The following is a 21,965-nucleotide window of genomic DNA, read 5'->3' on the forward strand; positions in this document are numbered from 1 at the left end:
TAGGCATCATAAAAATTGATTTTCAACCCAAACCTGCTTCTTCTCCTGTATTCTTCATCTCAGGAAATGGCTCCACCATTCACATAGGTACTCAGACTAAAAAACATTGGAATCAACCTTGATGTCTCCCTCTCTCTATGCTTCACATTCATTCCATCATAATTCACAAAATAAGTATTTATCTGACCACTTATTATCACCATTATTATTAACCTGATGCAAGCCATAAACTTCTCTCACTTAGATTATTGCAAAAGCTGTTTAGTTGTTCCCCTCCTTAAAATCTTGCCAACTCCATCTCCTAAATATATGCTCCAGACACCGGGTGATCCTTTAAAGAATCATGTTCCTCCCTTACCCTAAACCCTGAGAAGGATACATTCACATAACTCTAGCCTGAAATCCGAAGTCCCTCCCATGGCCTACAGGCTCTACCTGATCCTGCTTGTGGCCCCCTCCCTTACGTCATTTCCCAGTCATTTTGCCTTACTTGCTCCTCACTAGCCATGCTAGCAGTTCTATTCCTCTAACATGTTCAGCATGTTCTTGTGTAAGGTCCCCTCTATGTAGAATTCTATTCCCCTCTATACCACCAAGGTTAGCTCTCCTACCTCACTCACAGTTCATTTCAGTTCAGTCGCTCAGTCGTGTCTGACTTGTTGCGATCCCATGCACTACAGCACACCAGGCTTCCCTGTCCATCACCAACTCCCAGAGTTTACTCAAACTCATGTCCATCCAGTCGGTGATGCCATCCAACCATCTCATCCTCTGTCATCCCCTTCTCCTCCCACCTTCAATCTTTCCTAGCATCAGGTTCTTTCCCAATGACTCAGCTCTTCACATCAGGTGGCCAAAGTATGGGAGTTTCAGCTTCACTATCAGTCCTTCCAATGAATATTCAGGACTGATTTACTTTAGGACTGACTGGTTGGATCTCCTGCAGTCCAAGGGACTGTCAAGAGTCTTCTCCAACACCACAGTTCAAAAGCATCAATTCTGCAGTGCTCAGCTTTCTTTGTAGCCCACCTCTCACATCCATAAATGACTACTGGAAAAACCAGAGCTTTGACTAGATGGACCTTTGTTGGCAAAGTAATGTCTCTGCTGTTTAATATGCTATCTAGGTTGGTCATAGCTTTTCTTCCAAGGAGCAAGTGTCTTTTAATTTCATGGCTGTAGTCACCATCTGCATTGATTTTGGAGCCCCAAAATATAAAGTCTCTCACTGTTTCTCCATTGTTTCCCCATCTATTTGCAATGAAGTGATGGGACCACATGCCATGATCTTAGTTTTCTGAATGTTGAGTTTTAAGCCAACTTGTTCACTCTCCTCTTTCACTTTCATCAAGAAACTCTTTAATTCTTCATTTTCTGCCATAAGGGTGATGTCATCTGCATATCTGAGGTTATTGATATCTCTCCCGGCAAACTTGATTCCAGCTTGTGCTTCATCCAGCCCAGCGTTTTTCATGATGTACTCTGCATATAAATTAAATAAGCAAGGTGACAATATACGTACTCCTTTCCCTATTTGGGACCAGTCTGTTGTTCCATGTCCAGTTCTAACTGTTGCTTCCTGACCTGCATACAAATTTCTCAACAGGCAGGTCAGGTGGTCTGGTATGCCCCATCTCTTTCAGAATTTTCCACAGTTTGTTGTGATCCACACAGTCAAAGGCTTTGGCATAGTCAAGAAAGCAGAAGTAGATGTCTTTCTGGAACTCTCTTGCTTTCTCGATGATCCAACAGATGTTGGCAATCTGATCTCTGTTCCTCTAAATACAGCTTGAACATCTGGAAGTTCACAGTTCACATACTGTTGAAGCCTGGCTTGGAGAATTTTGAGCATTACTTTGCTATTGTGTGAGATGAGTGCAATTGTGTGTGGTAGTTTGAACATTCTTTGACATTGCCCTTTTTGGCATTGGGATGAAAACTGACCTTTTCCAGTCCTGAGGCCACTGTACCTCACTCACATATGTCCCCAAATGTCAGTTTCTCAGAGCCCTTCTCTGAGCACTTTACCTCTCTGTCTAAAATAATACTCCCGTCACTCTCCGTCCCTTACCACGCTCTGATTTTCATTTGGTGCTATCTGATATTATAGTATGTTAACTATCTAATATTATAGTCTTGTTTTAAAATCTGTAATTCTCACTGAAATTTAAGTTCCATAGTGGCAGACAGTTAGTTTTGTTTTTTATTGTATCCCTAGCAAACAAAGCACTACCTAGCACATAGTAGGGGCTCAATAAATTGAACAATTGAATACTTTTTCCTTTGTTATTTTGATCTGCCGCTATGTACCTTATTTTTATTTCAAAGGGCACAAATTAAGGACTTTCTACCTCCCAGAATTCTCTTGATCTAGAAGAACAGACATTTATGCACACAAATAATTACAATGCAGGGTACAAATTTATATGTAGTGGAGATTTATAGGTAGTGGGGATGATTACTAGAAAAAACTGGGAGGAAATTTAACCTACACAGAATTTAAAAGAATGAACTGAAGTTTACCAGCATATGTAAGTAGAGTGAAAGGGAAGGCATTTCAAGATAGTATCAATGGTATGTGTACAGGCAGAGAGGCATGAAATGGCAGGTTGTATTTGGGGGTCTGTAAAGAGTTCAGTATGCTGGAATAAGTGGTATGGTGAGAGAGTTGGTAAAGATGATGTAGGTAAACAGGAAGGACTCAGGATATGAAGAGCCTTACATGCCGTGCTCAGGTGTGCTCTAGAGGAAGCTCTAAAGACATTTAAGGTGGGATTGATTTGATTTTCATTCTGGTCACTTTACTCCCACTTTAGAAATGCCACTCTAGCAGCCTTATTGGTGCCAGAGGTAAGAGATTAATCTTGAAATAGTCCAGATGAGAGGTGATGAGAGCATGAGGTAGAAATACTTGATAAAAGGATGTATGCTGCTGATGTACTCAGTTGTGGCCAACTCTTTGCGATCCCATGGAGTGTGGTCCACCAGGTTCCTCTGTCCATGGAAGTTTCCAGGCAAGAATACTGGAGTGGGTGGCCATTTCCTTCTTCAAAAGGATGTATGAGACTATCATAATTTTATGAAAACAATTTTTTTTATGACCATACAACTTTTGGTTTTGTCTCTATACTTAAAGAAACAACTTTCTAATATAAATCTGGTTTCACCAATAGACACTCTCATTGGGAAAAGAACATACTGATCAGACAATTTAAGTAATCCAGTTGGGATTGTAGTTTACTTTTTATATTTACCATCTGCCTCATGAGCTTTGCTAGTAAAGCCAATTATTTAGAGACCAATCACCCCTTTAAAAAGTGGTAACTTTAATTTCTTAACATGCAGAACTGAGAATAAGACCCTTTAGTAACATCTCCAAAGTACAGAGATCCTTCAAAGTCTTAAACAAATAGAATTACTATTTATGAGAGGTATTATTAATCATAAACTTTTTATACCATTCTACAAAAATTTAGAATTTATTAGGAATTTCAGCAAAACAAGCTCCTGAACTATAGCTAACACATAATTTGAATAATAAAATATCTTACTTTGTTTTTAAATACAATTTATTTCCAGTAGCATTCTCATTAAAAACAGTGAAGTATTTTCATTTATTAAAAATGTATTTATCAATAAAATACATAGTAAAGTATTATTTATAGCATAAATGTAAATCAATTATCTCCATTGTTCATGTTATTTGATGGTTATAGTATTTTTATAGTTAACAAACACATAAATATATATTTATAGGAGATTCTAAAAAATAATGATTCCATTTAATAGTTACTGTTATACTCATCAGTATTTTCTCTGTGATCTGGATCCAACATCAGGAGATGGACTGGTCCTTGGCTGGCTATTCTGTAACATAATTTCAGAATATATTCTTTTACTGTAGTATTCATAGACTTTAAGGTAAAATCTGTTAGGTGGAGCTCCTTACAGATTACATATTTTAATAAGACTAAACTTGTAATTCAATTTCTCAAATGCTACATAAACATCAATCTCAACATGATGACTATCACTTTATATAATGCATCATACTAATTATAATGGTTCATAATCTTTACTCTTTGCTATTGGTAAGATGTACTTAGAGGTGCTTTTTAAAAATCATAACCTGCTGTGTAAATGGTCAAAATTTAATAATTTTATTTTCTACAGGAATCACTTGGAGCCCATATAATACCCTAGGAGTAGTTTAACAATGTTAGGCTAAAGAAGTTCTTGGGAAGGTAACTGTTAAAAATTCATTAAATTTATTTTATTTAAAAAGCAGGTAAAATATTCCAAACTGAAAATTCTGCTTCTAAGATTCCTAGTTTTTATATTGAAAAATCATGGGAGGGCCTGGAGTAACCCTTTTATCCTATATTGTTTGAATTTTATCTGTATCATCTGTGTTATAATGCAAACTACTTGAGGAAAGGAAAGCATTTTCTGCTTTCAAGTCCCAGCCTGACACAGGGTAAGAACTAAGGCTATATTTGTTCAGTGAATAAAAATAGGCAAATATAATAATTTTTACAAAAAGAAAAAATCAGACTGCTATGGTTGCCAAGCAGAAGAACTTCTAAATTTTGGGTAAAACAAAGTCTGAGCTGGGTGAGCCTATCAGGGTGATGACACTGAAGTCAAGTCTTAAAGAACAGTAGGAGAGGGGCATTTAGGGGCAGTCCTGTGAGGCAGTGGGAGCAGCATGGGCCCGGGATGCTGCAAGAAGTTCCAGGGAGAGACCTGCTTCTTCCTCAAGGGTATGTAAATCATGACCCGTGGAGCAACTGGAGATGAGGGTGAAAAGCTCTTGAATGTAGTTCTCTGGAGTTTTTTAAAAATTACTTTTCATTATCTATTTATTTATTTTTGGTTGCCCTGGGTCTTTGCTGCACCGGCTTTTTCTAGCTGCGGCAAACAGTGGCTGCTCTTTGCTGCATTAGGGTGACTTCTCTTGTTGCAGAACACAGGCTCTAGGTGAAGGGGCTTCAGCAGTTGCGGCCCGTAGGCAGTTATGGTTCATGGGCCCTAGAGCGTAGGCTCAGTCGTCGTGGTGCGTGGGCTTAGCTGCTCTGTGGCATGTGGAATCTTCCTGGGCCGGGGATCGAACCCTGTCCCCTGAACTAGCAGACGGATTCTTATTCAAGGTACCACCAGGGAAGTCTTAATTTTATCTTTCAGGTGATGGGTAACTACTGAGGTTGGGTTTTAAGAAAGAGAGTGTTACGTTCATACTTGCGCTTTAAAAAGATTGGCGATGGTGTGAATACGCAGTGGTGAGAGCAAAAAGGGAGGCTGTTGAAATGGTCTAGATGAGACATGATGAATTCTTAAACTAAGATAATAGTAGAAATGGAGAGGAGTCAGCGGATTTGAGATGTACTTTATTATTAGGAGGATTTATTGACTAGGGTTTAAGGGAGAATGAGAAGCCTGGATAAGATACAAATTTCTCTCTGAGAAATCTGGTGGATAATGGTGTCATTGATTGAAATAAGGATTATAAAAGGTAGAACAGATTTTGGGGGGAGGATGGGAAAGTGTAAACCCTGACTCATCACTGAATAGTTCTGAGAGTTGAGAAAATCAGTTAATGTCACCAACTTAGAAGATTAAAGAGAAGAAAATCTATGAGACCATTTGGTACAGTGCTTTTCAATGGTAGGAGCCTAGTAAGTGTGAGTTTCCTTTCTTATTATATCTCGAAAATGTTCAGTTGCCACAAAGACTATTATTGATTAAATGTTAACACTCAGGGGCTTCCCAGGTGGTACAGTGGTAAAGAATCTGCCTGCCAATGCAGGAGATACATGTTCGATCCCTAGGTTAGGAAGATTCCCTGGAGAAGGAAATGGCAACCTACTCCAGTATTCCTGCCTGGAGAATTCCATGGACAGGAGCCTGGCGGGCTGCAGTCCATGGGTTTGGAGTTGGATATGACTGAATGAGTACACAACAACATTAACACTTAGGAGCTTCCCAGGTGGCCCGGTGGCTGGGAGCCCACAAGGCTGTGGGTGTGGTCGTGGTCGGGAAACCAAGACCTCAGCTGACAGGACAGCTGAGCCAGTGTGCTCTGGAGCCCGCGCTCTGCAACCAGAGGAGCCTGTGTGCCCACAACTGGAGAAAGCCTGCGCAGCCAAAGCAAACAAACAGATAAACAACACTCAGTAGAGGCCTTTGGAAGAACTCCAGAAACAGTGGTACTTTTATGGACTATAGAATCCTTAGAATATTAAAAAAAGTTTCAGGCTCACTGCATTTAATTGAAGTCTGAAAAATTTGGATAATTTATATATTCACAGACCATGTATAAAAAAGCCATATAATCTCAACCAATATTTTCAAGTATTTAATGTGTGCAAATTTCTATGAAGTGGGCAGATAAGTGAAAAAAAGCCTCTAAGATCCAAAAAAGATTATTCACTTAGAAAGACAACTAATAAAGCGCATATGAAGTATATGTGTAAAACCAGATATACTGCAGTAATAAGTTCAGAGGAGGCTTAGAGTATCATAGATGGATTGGTCACAGGATGCTTCTTGGGAGAAGTAACATTAAACTGCAGCTTACAGGGTTGTGTCTGAAGAGTAGAGGAAAAATATAGTGCAGATGGGAATTGGACAGAAACCTAAGTAAAGCATGAGAAAAACACGAAAGCAGAGCAGAGCATTGCAAACTTGATTCACATTAAATACATTAAACATGTTTGGCTGGAATGGAAGATTGACATGGTACATTGTGGGATTAAAAATTGTTGTTAGAATAATTCCTATTTTTTAGAAAAGAAGTTACACTTTGCATGTAAATTTCATGTAAATACTTTTTGGAATGTCACTTTTTTTGGATATAATTTAAACTAGTAAGATGACCATGTTTGTTCGTTGCTCAGTCGTGTCTGACTCTTTGTGATCCTATCGACTGTAGCCCACCAGGCTCCTCTTGTCTATGGGATTATCCAAGCAGGAATACTGGAGTGGGTTGCCATTTCCTTCTCCAGGGGATCTTCCTGACCCAGGGATTGAACCCGGTCTCCCACATTGCAGGCGGATTCTTTACCGTCTGAGCCACCTGGGAAGCTGAGGTGGCAATAATAATAATAGTCCAACTGAACATGTATTTAGCACATGCTATGTTATAGGTTCTGTTCTAAGTGCTTTACATGGGTGATTATCTCACATAATGCTAATCAGTACTCTATGGGGGTGGATATTATTCAAGTGATTATGAGTGTTCAATGAAGGAATACAGGAAAGAGTGGGTTGAATACTTTTCTTCTGAAAAATCTCAGAACAGCACTTGCTCTAAGCAATAGCAGTTGACTGTGCTATGAAAGATACTGAGGTGGCTCTCCTGCTCAAAATCATTCCTCTAACCCAAGTATTAAAGTGCCTGAAATCCCATTATGAGAAATCTAGATAATGGTTTCAAATGACTTAAATGGTTTTACACCATTCAGAATGATTTTTTAAAATGATAAAGTGTCTTTTAAAATTCATACTAAACACATTAGGAAGAAAAAATACATCAGTTTACTTCTATGCCTGAGATGAGAAACCCAGATCAACACTATCAAACACTGGTATGAGGGAAATATCCCAAAGGGCAATAGAATGGGGTAGACATGCAAACAGCAACAACAATAAAACCATATATGTGGGGTGGGGGGTGGTGGATTAATATATAAACTTCACTCAGGTTGTCAATTTTCCAGAGAGATATACAACTTCTGGGAATGAAATATCAATTCCCCAATGTTAAACCAATGACATTTGGGGTTTTAGTACTGGGGTGGGTACCTGATAGATATTATACAATTAGTGTTGCTAGGTGGAGAAATTCAGTTTCTGAATTAACTACAAAATACTTGTACATTGTAAAGCTATAATATAGCATTATAATTTAAAAACAAAATTCTTGTTCATATGGATTAAAGAAAAATAAAAAACACTGATAAAAAGCTTATCTGCAATATCCCCAAAATAACAAATACTTTTGAACAGACATTTTTGCCATTTAAAGAGATAGAAATATTTTTTGGAAAAATCTCTATTGACTAGAAATAGGCTATACTACAGGTGTCCTGGTAAATACAATTTTAATGGTCTCTTGTACATACAGAAAGTGTAAGAATATGGTTATATATTGCCTTTTTAAAACTTCATATTAAATAATTTTACATATATAAAACACAATGAAGGTCCAAGATCAAATTCTGAAATCTTTTAAAAGACCAAAGTACATGGAAAGCCCATGCACTTTATTCCAAAGGGAGGCACTAAGCTTGGACATCTAAAAGTGTGGACGTCTGTTTTCAGGACTATAAATAACAAGCAGTTCAACAGAAGACGTGAAGGCAAGGTACAGGTAGAAATAAGCCCAAGTGATTAAAAGAAAAACAGGCTACAAAAACATAAACTGAGAACTCTGCATTCATAATAACCTGAATAAAAAAATAAAAAAATACCCTGAATCCAGTCATGAGAAAACAATCAGATAAATCCAGATTATAGGGTATTCAGTATAACCCGTCTGGACGCTTCACAAGTGTCAATGTAGATGAAAGATTGAAAAAGAGAAGAAACTTTTCTAGGTTAAAGATATGACAACCAAATGCAACATTATAATCTTGGGTTAGATCCTGGATCAGAGAAATAAAATAGCCACAGAGAGTTTTTTTTAGACAACTGAAGAACTTTGAATGTGGAATGTGTATCAAATAATATGTGATATTCAATTTCTTGGGTGTGATGATGGTATTGTGGTTATGTAGGTGAATTTCTGTATGCTGGGGTATCAGAGGGGAAGTATCACCATGTCTATACTTTTAAGCAGTTCATTAAAATATGTGTTTGTGTGTAATTATGCATCTTCTGTCCCATCTACCCTGTCCTATCTGAGCCCACGTATTCTACTCTGCTGTTTCACCTGCCCATCCATCCATCCATCAGATAAACCAAGGACGGCAAAATGTCAACAGCTGGTGAATCTAAATGAAGATTAAAATAAAATAAAAGCAGCAGACAGAAGGGCAAACAAAAATAAAATGTTCAAATCTCCAGGCAGAATATGACAAATGGAACCGTATTGATGGAGGAGGGGAATGGAGTAATTTTGATGTTATAACTCTGTGAATTTATACTATTTTCCCTGAGAAAGGGAGGTTGCTGACCTATGTTACTGATGTTAAAATAAGGAAGAGTAATGTGTTTGGAGAGAAAGTGAATGGTTACCATCTGTCAATTGATGAAATGCTCTCAATGTAAAAATCTTTATATTATGACTTTTTAAATTAGAGAATATTTGCTTGATTCTAGTAAAACATCTTATAATTAAAAAGTTGATTGGGGAGAAAAGCTTCCTAACAGTCAGTCTCAAGAAAAATTATCAATAAAGAATTCTTACATATAAAAACATGATGTTTCCTAAAACAAGAAAACAAAAAATACTCTGAAAATACTTACCAGAAGTGGTATTATTTGTAAAGTACTTTTGATGGATGGATTTTTGCAAATGATTTCTTGTATATCTGAAATAATTATACCATGATATATAAATAATTTAGTTATGTATATTGAAAGGACTGGCTAAAGAATCAAATATTAAACTCTGATGTGTCAAAATATTCAAAACTGAATAAGAAACTTTTTTCCTTATTGTCCTCAGAAACAATCAAGAGTTAATTTGATTAAAAACAATTATTATACACAAAATTTATGTTCCTAAAAAGACATTCCTAGTACTTTGACTGTCCCATACCAATCTTTATTCAAATGCTAGGTTATTTTTTCTTTACAGTTTTTCTATCTTCTTGTGTGTTTTTTTTATTTTTATTTTTCTATCTTCTTTTTCAACAAAAAACAAATTTCATTCTTGGAGGATCTCAGGAAAAAGGAGGAGATGTTTAGCTACTGAGGTGCAAAAAGTTTAGTAATTTGGTCAGTTCTTGCCTTTTCAATGTTTTTGCTTTTGTCCATATAATAGCAAGGATCTGGGCTGAAGAAAAAAATTAAGACAATCTTTTATATGAAGCATTTAAGATGTGTGGAAGTATCTAAAGGAAAAAAAGAGCCCTCCAAAAACACTGACTTGATGCTTTCATTCTTTATCTACTTAATTTTTGAAGAAGGAAATGGCAACCCACTCCAGTAATCTTGCCTGGAAAATGCCATGGACAGAGAAGCCTGGTGAGCTACGGTCCATGGGGTCGCAAAGAGTTGGCCACTACTGAGCACAGCACAACCGCATAATTTTACATCTTAAACCTATAGCTTTAGTTAGGTATTGCGTTTGTAGATTCAGCACCCCGTCTTTTATTAATGTATTAAGTATTTAATTTTGAAATTAACACAAAGAGTATGTAAAAAAATACGTGCATATTTTAGTTAGTAATAATAAAGCTAATGTCTTGTGTAACTACCTAGACTAAGACATTTGAACATTATCACTTTGGAGAAATCCTGGAATTCCATACCTCACCTGCCCTGGGGATTGCACTCTCTTCCCTTGCTCACAGAGGTAATGCACTAAACTGGTTTTGCTTCTTTATATATATGTTTAAAATTTTTTGGCTTTTGTTGTTATGATCATCTCTATCCCCTGGAGAAGGGAATGGCAACCCACTCTAGTATTGTTGCCTAGAGAATCCCATGGACAGAGGAACTTAGTGGGCTACACTCCATGGGGTTGAAAAGAGTAGGACATGACTAAGCAACTAACACACACACACTACACATACTTATACATGTTTCCTGATACACATGTGCAGTTTTCTCTAGATATGCACCTAGAAGTAAAATTGCTAGGTTGGAGGGTATGTTCAATTTATTACATGGGTAGCAAAACATTTCCTAAAAGATTGCCTCAGTTTACATTCCCATCAGCATTACCAGAGAGCTTTAACTGCTGTATGTCTTTGCCAACACAGCATTGCCACGCTTTTAAACTCATGTCTTTTGATGAGTTTATAACTGTATCTCATTTTATTTTGCATTACTAATAATGTTGAATAATCTATTAGTGTTTATTGTCATTTGCATTTTCTTTGTTATGAAGTTCCTGTTTGTTTTCCCACCCCTATTTTTCTACTAAATTGACTTTTCTTATTGATATATAGTTCTTTATATATTTGAACGATGTATTAAATTTTCTTTTGTTTTGTGGCCTGCCTTTTCATTCTTTTAATGTTCTGATATGAAGAAAAGTTTGTAACTTTAATACAGTCAAATTTATTATCTTTTTCCTCCATAGATTATGATCCTTGTGCTCTACTTAAGAAATCCTTCCTTGAAATCCTGAGATTACAAATATTTTCTATGCTACCTCCTAAAAGCTTTATATATATATTTTCATATTTAATCTTTAATCACCTTGTAACTGATTTTTACATATATTATGTAGTAGGAGCTCAATTTAATTTCTATTTGGTGCCCAACTGTTGCAATATGAAGTGACAAACAGCTTGTCTCAAAATGACCCCAGAAGTTCTTCATAGCTGTTTGGAACCCAAGAACAGGTTCTCATCACATGTGAAAGGGTTCAGGAGCTCATTCCAGTGAAAAAGGCTGCAGTTTCTCACACTGGGATCCCAATCAGATGTTTGTTAGATGGGTTTGTACTGTCCCATGGCTCTTAGATCCTCTGTTTTGGTGTTTTCCTTCAAACGTTTTGTTTTTTCTCTTGGTATTTCAGTTTGGAAATTTTCTCTCACTTATCTTCAGATTCATAAATTCTTTCCTCAGCTTTGTTGAATCTACTGACAAGTACATAGAAGACATTACTCGCTTCTGTTGCAGTGTTCCTATTTCTCACATTTCTATCTGACCCTTTTGTATGGGTTCCATCTCTCCATTGAAATTCTTTATCTGTTCAGGCTTGTAATCTCCCATGTGGCCCACCTTTTCCACTATCACCTTTAACATATTAGTCATATTAGTCAGAGTTATTTAAAATTATTTATCCAACAGTTTCAATATCTGGGCCACCTGTGTCTCACTCTGTTCATTGCTTTGTCCCTTGACTGTGAGTTTTTTTCCTTGCTTTTTAAGTTTTGACTGAATGTTGAACTTCTTGTTTGAGGTAAACATGTTTGTGCCAGAAAATGGGCATGTCTTTTCTGTTAGACAATTGGTGTGTATGTATGTGTGTGTGTTGTTAGTCAACTCAGTTTGAGTCTTACTGTTGCTATGGTTACCTTCAGTGCATCAATGGTTTCAAAATTCTCTAGTGTTATTTCGTGCTTCTGCAGGTGTCAGAGGTTTTCCCCTTACATTTTCCCCTCTACTTTCAGGTTTTGCCTCCCTGTGTGTCTGCACAGCACCACAAGACTCTCTATGCTCTTGCTTTTCTCCAGCTGATTCCCACTGCTTGTTTCTTGGTACTTGCTGGCCTTGTAGCGGGGCAGTAGTGGAGTTTTTCTGTTGTCCTGCTCCAGGCTTAGTCTTAGGCATGTCCTTTATGCCTCCTCAGTCATTCTGCTCCTCCTTTCCAGGGCAGTCCACCTTGTCCACTATATCTTTGGAAGGTTTTGTGCAAGACAATTTTGTGCCCCTTCTCCAATAGCATGATACCTCTAATAATCTGGGTCTCTGCCTCCTTTTTGCCCCTTCTCCAAGAGTAGAAGCCTACTTCTCTTACCTTTCCGCTACACCCAGTAAGTCTTCACTTGTGCCCTGGGCAATCAGCAGTTTGCTGCCTCTATCCCAATACCTGTGTGTGTGCTCAGTTGTGTCCAAATCATTGCACCCCAATGGACTGTAGCCCACCAGGTTCCTCTGCCCATGGAATTTTTCAGGCAAGAATACTGGAGTGGGTGTCATTTCCCACTCCAGGGGATCTTCCTGACCCTTCCTGACCCAGGCATCAAACACACATCTCTTTTGTCTCCTGCTTTGGCAAGTAGATTCTTTACCTCTAGTGCCACCTGGGAAGCCCAGACCTTCATTCTGCAGGAAAGAAGGTTCTGTATGGAGCTTGATACCTTTCCTACAGTGATGCCTGCTCCCCTTCTCCAAGACTGCACCACTGAGAAAGAATTTCTCTAGTCTCCTGTTCTGCTCTTATATATCAATTTTTTCAGTCTATTTGTTCTATCAATTACTGATTGTAATTAATTATAATTAATGTTAAAATATCCACTAATCATGGCTAAAAAACACTTTATACATTTTGAGGCTATGTTTTTAAATGTTTATACAATGAAAATATTTTATAGATTTTTCCTGTATTAAAACTTTGATCATCATGAAGTCATCTTTTTTTATGTCTAGTAATGTTTTCTGCTTTATAGTCAATTTCATCTGCTAATAATTCATCTAAACTAGTTCTCCTCTGTGACCTTAGTAATTAGCACAGACATACTTTATTCGTCAACATCTAAAGTTAATTTCTGTCTCTCATGGACAGAGGAGCCTGGTAGGCTGCAGTCCATAAGACTGCTAAGAGAAGGACATGAATGAGGTGACTTAGCAAGCATGTACAAAGTTTATCTCTATCTTTACTCAATTCCATAACCATACAAGAATTCCAGTACACTTTAATACCAGTTATGTTTTCCAACTTATGTAATATTTTTGATAGGTATTTAAATTCTGTTTTCTCTTTGAATCACATACTACTTTTTAACTACATTTATTATTTTTTTTATACAATGTTTGTTCAAATTTACCCTCTCAGGCTATCCATCTGAGATCACTTTTGGTTTGCTAAAGTACATTCTTTAGAATTTCCTTTAGTAAGAGACTGTTGTTGACAAAAACCTCTTAAAGAGTTACATAGACATACAGAGACATATAGAGGGGTGAAAAGAGCTTGCATGTCTTCGCCCCTCATCTGTTTAATTCTGAGACCTGTTAGGCAAGCTTTTTTTTTTCTTCAACCTCTGTCTCTCTGGGAGTGTGAGACTGCATAGGATGTAGCTCCTCGGTAAGCCCAACTTTAGGGTGGGAGGGTCTTCCATGAGACTACTCATCTTAAGTAGGCCATGGATTTTGTCTTCTGTTCTCATTTTTCCGTGAGGCCATGAAAACAAAGCTCAGTTTCACTCTGTGGGTTAAATGTTCTCAAGAGAAAAGCTAGCAGCAGCACTCTCCTGATCACTCTAGGCTCTTATTTATATTTAGTTCCTGGTCCTATGAATTTCTGTATTCTTACCATCTTATTGTTATATTTAAGATTTTGAAGTACATAATCCTGAATTTATGGTTGTTTCTGATGGATGGTAAGTATGGAGGATGAGATGATTGGATGGGATCACTGACTTAGTGGACATGAGTATGAGCAAACTCAGGAAGACAGTGAAGGATGGGGAGGCCTGGCATGCTGCAGTTCATGGGCTGACAAAGAGTTGGACATGACTTAGTGACTGAATGGCAACAATCCTGAATTTATGGTTGTTTTAGATGGATGGTAAGTACAGATAACTAGCTTGTCACACATTGCTGAAATGGAAGTATATTCACACATTGCCAAAAGACAATTAAGCCTGCCAGTGAAACTGGTATCATTGTAAATGATATGAATGCAGTATACCTGAAATAGTATATACATTCAGATAAATTTTAAATTGTTATATACTTGATTCAAATAGGTGATAAGCTGGACACATTTTGCATTTTCATTTTTTAAATTAAATTTTAAACAAAAATTGTCTAAGAATAAAATACAAAATTTCCTGTATATAAAAACTGTTCTTCCATACTTACAGTATAACCTTTCATTGAGATGATTGAGGGACTGTAGGATCTTTTGTTCTTCAGCTGATAGTGCACAGATGTTAAATTGCTGCGTTTTATTTAAAGCCAGATTTGTCTGCTGTAGCTGCTTGCTATTCATGACAGTTAGAATCTCATCCTCAGGTACTGAAGCTTTCACTAGATTTTCAGCCATCAAAAATTCAGAAGTACTGCCTGAAACTACAGAAACTTTTATTAACTATTCTTTGATCCCTTTTTGTCTTTGGGATCTGTCCTTATACATACTTAACTGACATGCCTGTATGTATTAATTTCACAAACAGAAACCCAGTAAATCTTTTGTTACTTTGCATTTTATTTGTCAGGGTCTTCTATATCTAGTATTTTCCTATCCTTAATGAAAAAACAGATACTCAAAATGATGGCAGTGAGGTAATAAAAGTTCATAGAGTGTTAGTTGCACTAAGGAAAAAATACATTATGTATATGTAGATTATTTCTGTGTTTTTATTATTCATTGGTAGAATAAAGAGATGAAGGAGACTGTCTTATAATAGCAATTATGAAAAGGAACTTAAGGAAATTTTAGAAAATTAGATGATCAGCTGGACAGAAGTAAAAGCTTAGAAACTGACCAAATAAAAGACCATATGACTAAAGAAGGATCAAATACATGAAAGAAGATGAGTCAAATACCTTAGCTTGTTGCTTATAAAATAAGCACTTTGGAGTTTCACTTCACATCATCTATTTAAACAAATTTCAAAGGAATTAAAAAGTTTAACAAATCAAATCATTAAAGTAATCTAGAGGGAAAAGAAACATTTCTAACTTTCTTCATCAGGAAGTTTCTTTGGTAATGCACAAATCACTAAGACAAAACCAAAAACAAATTTATTAAGGTTGGTCTTCCCTAATAGATTTTAAATTCTGAAGGCCAAGACTTTTATATGTTTGGTTAATTATTATGTATCCAAAATATTTAGTTGCAGGCAGGAAATTAGCTCTCAATAATTATTTATTGAATGGAAAAATGTAAAGTAAGACTTCTATATGTGAAAATAAAGCATAAGTGGAATAAAATGCACATAATAAAGTAGTAAAAACATTTGTAACCAGCATAAGGATCAGAATCCTTGATATTTAAAGAGTGTGCAGAAATGAGTGAGAAAATACTAAAACTTCAATATTTATAGGAAACAAGAATATGAAGAAAAAATTCACCAAAATAAATACACATAAACAATTAAGCTTATTATTTGTAAAAGGTACTCAAATAAAAACTAATAACAAACCATTTCTCTGCCATATATGCAAATAATAGATGTGATATTCACCTCAAGTTCACATACACCCCAGAAGAATTTTGAATGATAATACTTTTCAGGAAAATGCTACAGGAACATATAAAATAAGCCACAACAAAATTTATTTCCTTTGACCTGGTACTCATTTAATACACAGAGTTTCATTCAATAAATATTAGTTGGGTGCCAATTAAGCCAGGTACTCTAATTTTAATTCTGGGTATATAAATATGGAAATCATCAAATAGTCAGGAAAAAATCTGATATATAAAGATGTTCAATATATTATTATTTAGAACAAATAAAAACTGGCAACAGTCTAAATGTGCAGGGTGAGGAGAATTCAGGTCCTAATTGGTGATGTAACAGTCATGTGATATGTAAGAACTTTGGAAAATATGTATAAGAACAACAAAAAAGAAATCATTGGGAACAAAGCTAAGAGGAAAATGTTTAAACTAAAACATACCTTTTTCAATATTAGAAGTACCCTTTGTAGTTTGTTTTGGCTCATTTGAACTTAGCTGGATACTTTGTCCAAAATTCTATAAAAATAGAATATTAAATCAGAATATAATTCCATATTTAAAATTAGTGATATATATTGGCTTAGAAACTTTTATTTGCTGTTTTTATTTTCAATTATCACTATTCATATAATACATATTTCCTTTTTTTTTTTGGAGCAGAAATTAAGAATTACTGGAATAAGCGCTTTCTATGGTAACTAAATGGCTTTCCTGATAGCTCAGTAGGTAAAGAATCTGCCTGCAGTGACTGATCCGCCTCTTTGATTCCTGGGTCAGGAAGATTCCATGGAGAAGGAATACGCTACCCACTCCAGTATTCTTGGGCTTCCCTTGAGACTCAGCTGGTAAAGAATCCGCCTGCAATGCGGGAGACCTAGGTTCGATCCCTGGGTTGGGAAGATGCCCTGGAGAAGGGAAAGGCTAGCCTGGAGAATTCCATGGACTGTATAGTCCATGGGGTCCCAAAGAGTTGGACATGACTGAGTAACTTTCACTTTCATGGTAACTAAAGATTAGAAAAATGTTTTCTGTCAATTTTGGTACATTTTCAGATTGCAATATCATCTCGGACATTTGGAAGAGGGAAGTAAGTTGGGTGTTAATCAAAAGTATTAACTAAAGGAAAGGTAAAAAATTACCCTAAGGCTGGTTTATCATTGTAAGGGTAGGTGACAATTATTAGCCAAAAGTCTCTGATTGTGGCTTTATGCCAAGGATAAGCAAGCATCTTAGATGACAATACTTAAAAAAGAAACAGCTGCCTCAATGCTGTACAGAACTGAGAAATAAGAAATATTAGAGCACTGGCAACTAGCATTTCTATTCAACACTCTTGAGTGATACCAACTCTCCTTCCCTGGATATGGTCTACTTTGATTCTTTACGCTCATTCTGTTTCACTTTAAGAAATGATTCTTAGATTAAGTTGCCTGGCTATTACTATACCTAGCCTTTGTTCAGTCTAATTGGAAGAGTAACTGAGGCAGATTTCTGCAAAAACCCTGCTTCAATAATAGCTCTCATAGCCTTGCCTGATCTCCATTATAGACTTGAGGCAACCTGGACTGAGACCATGGCACAAAGTGGCAATTGTGCTTTTTTTATCTTCCATTGTGTTGGAGAAGACTCTTGAGAGTCCCTTGGATTGCAAGGAGATCCAACCAGTCCATTCTAAAGAGATCAGTCCTGGGTGTTCATTGGAAGGACTGATGTTGAAGCTGAAATTCCAATTTTTTGGCCACCTGATGCGAAGAGCTGACTCATTTGAAAAGACCCTGATCTGGGAAAGATTGAGGGCAGGAGGAGAAGGGGACGACAGAGGATGGGATGGTTGGATGGCATCCACCAATTCAATGGACATGAGTTTGAGTAAACTCTGGGAGTTAGTGATGGACAGGGAGGCCTGGCGGTTCATGTGGTCGCAAAGAGTTGGATACGACTGAGTGACTGAACTGAACTGACCTCTTTTAGATTCTCTCCACACAGAAGCAGTGGTTGGGAAAAATCCAGTGTGATAAAATACATTTCCTAATAACAAGGTGACAGAGCCAGTGCTATAGTAACTGAATCCTTGTTTACCCTCTTGAGTGAAAACAAAACCAAACTCAACCCCAAACCAAAAATCAAAACGAAACAATAGGGATGAAAAAAATTAAACTTCAAAACTTTGTTTTGAGTCAGGAAACACTGACCTATTTTAAAGCTAACAGGACTTTTGTAGATGTATAAGTGGAGTGAAAGATGTGTATGTGAAAGTGGAAGTGGAGCTTCTGGGAAGAACAGAAATGGACTCTAAAGGCAGCAAGATAGAATGCAAAGGAGCAAATCACAGAAGAGCAGAAAAAGACACAGGAAAATAGAGATGAATTTAGAGAGGACAATAGTAATGGCATTTAAAATTCACTTTGTTCATTTTTTGTTATAACTATACATTACTTATAAATTTAATATATATTGATAAAAATAACAAATAAAGATAAAAAATGTGTTCACTTTAGAGATTTTGAGATGTTTGATATGAACAACATGGAAGTTAAAAAGGAAAGACTTATTAGGTATTATTCTATTTGTAATCATGAAGTTATATTTATAATTAAGTACTATGTTTGTTATTAAGCAGTAAAAATGTACTGGTAATGTGACAGCATTATTTACATAAATAAAAAAACTAAATGATTTGTTTTGCTAAATCATGGTTGATTGTTCTCCATATTAATAACTAGCCATATAAAAATCAATAGTTTCTACAATATTCAGACAATAGGACCGTCTACCTTTAACTTGAAATACAAATTTTTCATAAAACATTCTATTTCAGTTCTATTAAAAATCAGAGGTTGTATTTAATGCTATTCACTCATCCATCTAGGTTTTAAAAAATATTTTAAATACAATCCTTGGATCAAATTAGACTGCTAGAAAATGTTATATTTAGGTCACATTTATTTAGCTCTCATAGAATCACCTCCACTAACTTTCAAATCCACATTATTATGCTTCTGACCTTTACTGAAGGCCTCTATTTCAAACAGCACAGGAAACTCCTTATTTATTTGCTGCTGACTGCTAATAGGGATGTATCTATTATGAACTTCAAGGTCCTGTATAGGAGATCCTCAATGGTATAAACAAAGTCATTGTCGATATCCCCTGAGAACTATGCAACACTCTATTTTCCTTCTTGGCATGTCTTCCAGGAAGTTCAGGTTCAAGGAGGACATTTAAACACACTGGAGCCATATCAGTCTTTATGATAAGCACATTGCTTTATTTTCCATGGCTCTGGTTTACTTTTCTTTTTTTCCCTTTTTTAATGTATAGCTAAATATTAATATTGTTGTGAATAAATTCAGCTTTCCCCCAGAGCTGACTATAAATAATAACAAATAACAAATAAAATAATTTCTTAAGCTTGCTTTAAAATATTCAATGGTAACTGATCATTTAGGCAAAGTAGAATATAGCATTTACGTATAGTACGATAAGCTCCTGGCATAGAGAGTTCCAGGGCTTCACAATGGCTCTGGCTATATCATTTATGTTGTGGAACAGTTTACAGGCAGGGCACAGACCTTTAAGAACATTCTGTTTTCCAAGCAATTTTTCACTATTGAATAGAGATGTCTACTAACGCTGTACTTACATTCATCTGCTCACTGTACTTCTGTCCTACAGATCCAGGGTTTTGTCTTTTTTGCTCTAAAAGACTTTTGTGCTTATTTTCGACAATTCGTTTTCTTCTTGTAACACTAGAATCTTAAACAAATACCACGACAAAGTCAAAATTTACACGAGTAGACAGTATATATCCACTGTAAACTTCCAAGTTATCTTCAAACATCACAGAAAACCCTAAGTTTCATTCATTCAGTTGGCAAGCTTTTATTGAACTTCTCTTACATGTACTATGCGTGACACAGGTACCATAATGATTTAAACATCTCTGCTTTTGAGGGGTCTATAGTTTAGAGCAGTGACCTCTAAAGTGTTGTGGCAGAACACCAGGAGGATATGCAAAATAAATCACTGTTGCACAGGAAGAACATGTTAAAATTTAATTTCCTATTATCTAAAAATTAGAAACTTAAAATTTACTGTGGTAAAACATGATTGATACTGGCACCCTTGTGAGTTTGCAAGGTAGATGCATACAGTGCACATATACGGTATGCACACTGCATACAGTAAACAGTTGTCTTGCAGGAAGTGCAGAGGTTCTAAGTGTGTGAGGCTGGCAGTGTTATCTTCACAAGTGTTCTATTGTGTCCTTCAATGCACTGAATTTTATGTGTGCCCTGGATTTATGGATATCTCATAGTATCTGAATGAATCCTTACAAAGTGGAAAAGCGGCTAAAATGACTTTTGTAGGGCTTTTATTGTATGTGTAATGTTTTATTATTATTATTTTATTTATTATTTTCTCTATGACTAATTAAAAACATAGTCTTGCAAAATCATAAAGACAATACTAATAGTGCAAGCACAGGAGAATAAGAAAGACAGAGCTGATTCACATCTTATTCTCATTACAAACTCTTTGCCACACAATAACAATGACAGTATAGTTACATTATAACAAAGGATCACAAATCTAAAAATTGTAAAAAATAACAATAAACCTCACTCTGTGTATTATGCCTTGAGATATCTAAGGATGGTATATAGAAGTCATCTTAAAAAAAAAGTCATCACTTATCATCTTATCCCATTCAGAAAATTATTAATACTATGAGAAATTTTTTGCATGTTAATACATAAAATTGTTCTTATAATTATTATTTTAAAATGTATGATTTATAAGATACAAAATTTAAAAATTATTTTAAAAGTCTGTATTTCATCCTTGTCTCAGTTAAAAATTTTTTCTATTTCTGGCTAAGGTGCTTAACGTATATATTAGTAGAGTAATATGTGTGTATGGTATATATGTATGTGATATTTGCTCAACATTTTTGTTAATGGTGGTACAATAAAAACTCTTGGAGTCCATGATTCCAGAAGAATGGATATAAATTTAAATGGATTATTAAAGTGAATAAACTGTATGTGTATGAATAAACTGAAGTTGTAAAGAATTAAGTGAAAACACAGAGCCTTTGTCAGAATCAAGAAAGCTTTCACAGAGGTTATGTTTAAGCTTGGTCTTAAAGGAGTAGGAGGCCTCCAAGTACAAGGATCTTTGAATCAAAAGGAACATTATGTTCTAAAGTACAAAGTAACAATGATACATAGTTAATAAGATTCTTGGACTGAAAGGTGGAAAATTCAAGGAGTGTGTATAAGCACACAAATGTCTTGGGAGTGTATATGTGTGCTTCTGTCATACAGGTTTAGGTAGGAAAAAATATATAAATATTTTTAGCTGAAATTATGTACTGAAAGAACACAGATATTTATGTTACCATAGCTAAATATCTGTATATTTTCTCTATATAACATATATATAATTATACACATACACTATAAGTAGATACCTGTATCTATATAACAACAAAGACATAAAAGCTTTCAAATTTCAAGAAAGCTGGCTAGTAATTGAACATCTGATTTTTTAGAGTAAGAAATACTAACATAATTTTAGCTAATGTGTTGAACATTTATAGTTGCTCAGGCCTTGTTCTATACTATAGGCACTGTTATCATCACTATTTTTATAGATAAAAATACTGAGGCACAGGCAAGTGTCAGTAACTTGCCCAAGGTCACAGAGCCAGTAAAGGGCGATGATGAGATTTAGCTCAGTCTCTAAAATCTAGAATTCTATTCTTACTCTCTATCCTAGTAATTTTCATTTTGATTTGGCTGTGTCTCATAGAAAGATATCTTCCGTTGTGACCCGTGATGCATATATAGTTTTGTGAACCATATTTACTCTTACAATATACAGTGCCCTCTGGTAGTTTCTATTCTAGAACATTCTACAATTATAT

At 35.8% G+C, this 21,965-nt stretch overlaps 1 protein-coding gene across 1 annotated transcript in view; it reads right to left on the reverse strand.

Annotated features, from left to right (window-relative positions):
• Positions 1–3,578: 3,578 nt before the first annotated feature.
• Positions 3,579–21,965, reverse strand: part of CEP126 (centrosomal protein 126) — a 102,217-nt gene continuing 83,830 nt past the window's right edge. The window contains exons 7-11 of the mRNA XM_061143517.1: positions 19,677–19,789; positions 16,474–16,549; positions 14,707–14,916; positions 9,469–9,533; positions 3,579–3,867 (exon numbers count right to left, since the gene is read on the reverse strand). Of these exons, the coding sequence (XP_060999500.1) occupies positions 3,805–3,867; positions 9,469–9,533; positions 14,707–14,916; positions 16,474–16,549; positions 19,677–19,789 (527 nt within the window). The 3' untranslated portion in view covers positions 3,579–3,804. The remainder of the gene's footprint in view (positions 3,868–9,468; positions 9,534–14,706; positions 14,917–16,473; positions 16,550–19,676; positions 19,790–21,965) is intronic.

Source organism: Dama dama, chromosome 1 (assembly GCF_033118175.1).
Source record: "Dama dama isolate Ldn47 chromosome 1, ASM3311817v1, whole genome shotgun sequence".
Taxonomy (NCBI): domain Eukaryota; kingdom Metazoa; phylum Chordata; class Mammalia; order Artiodactyla; family Cervidae; genus Dama; species Dama dama.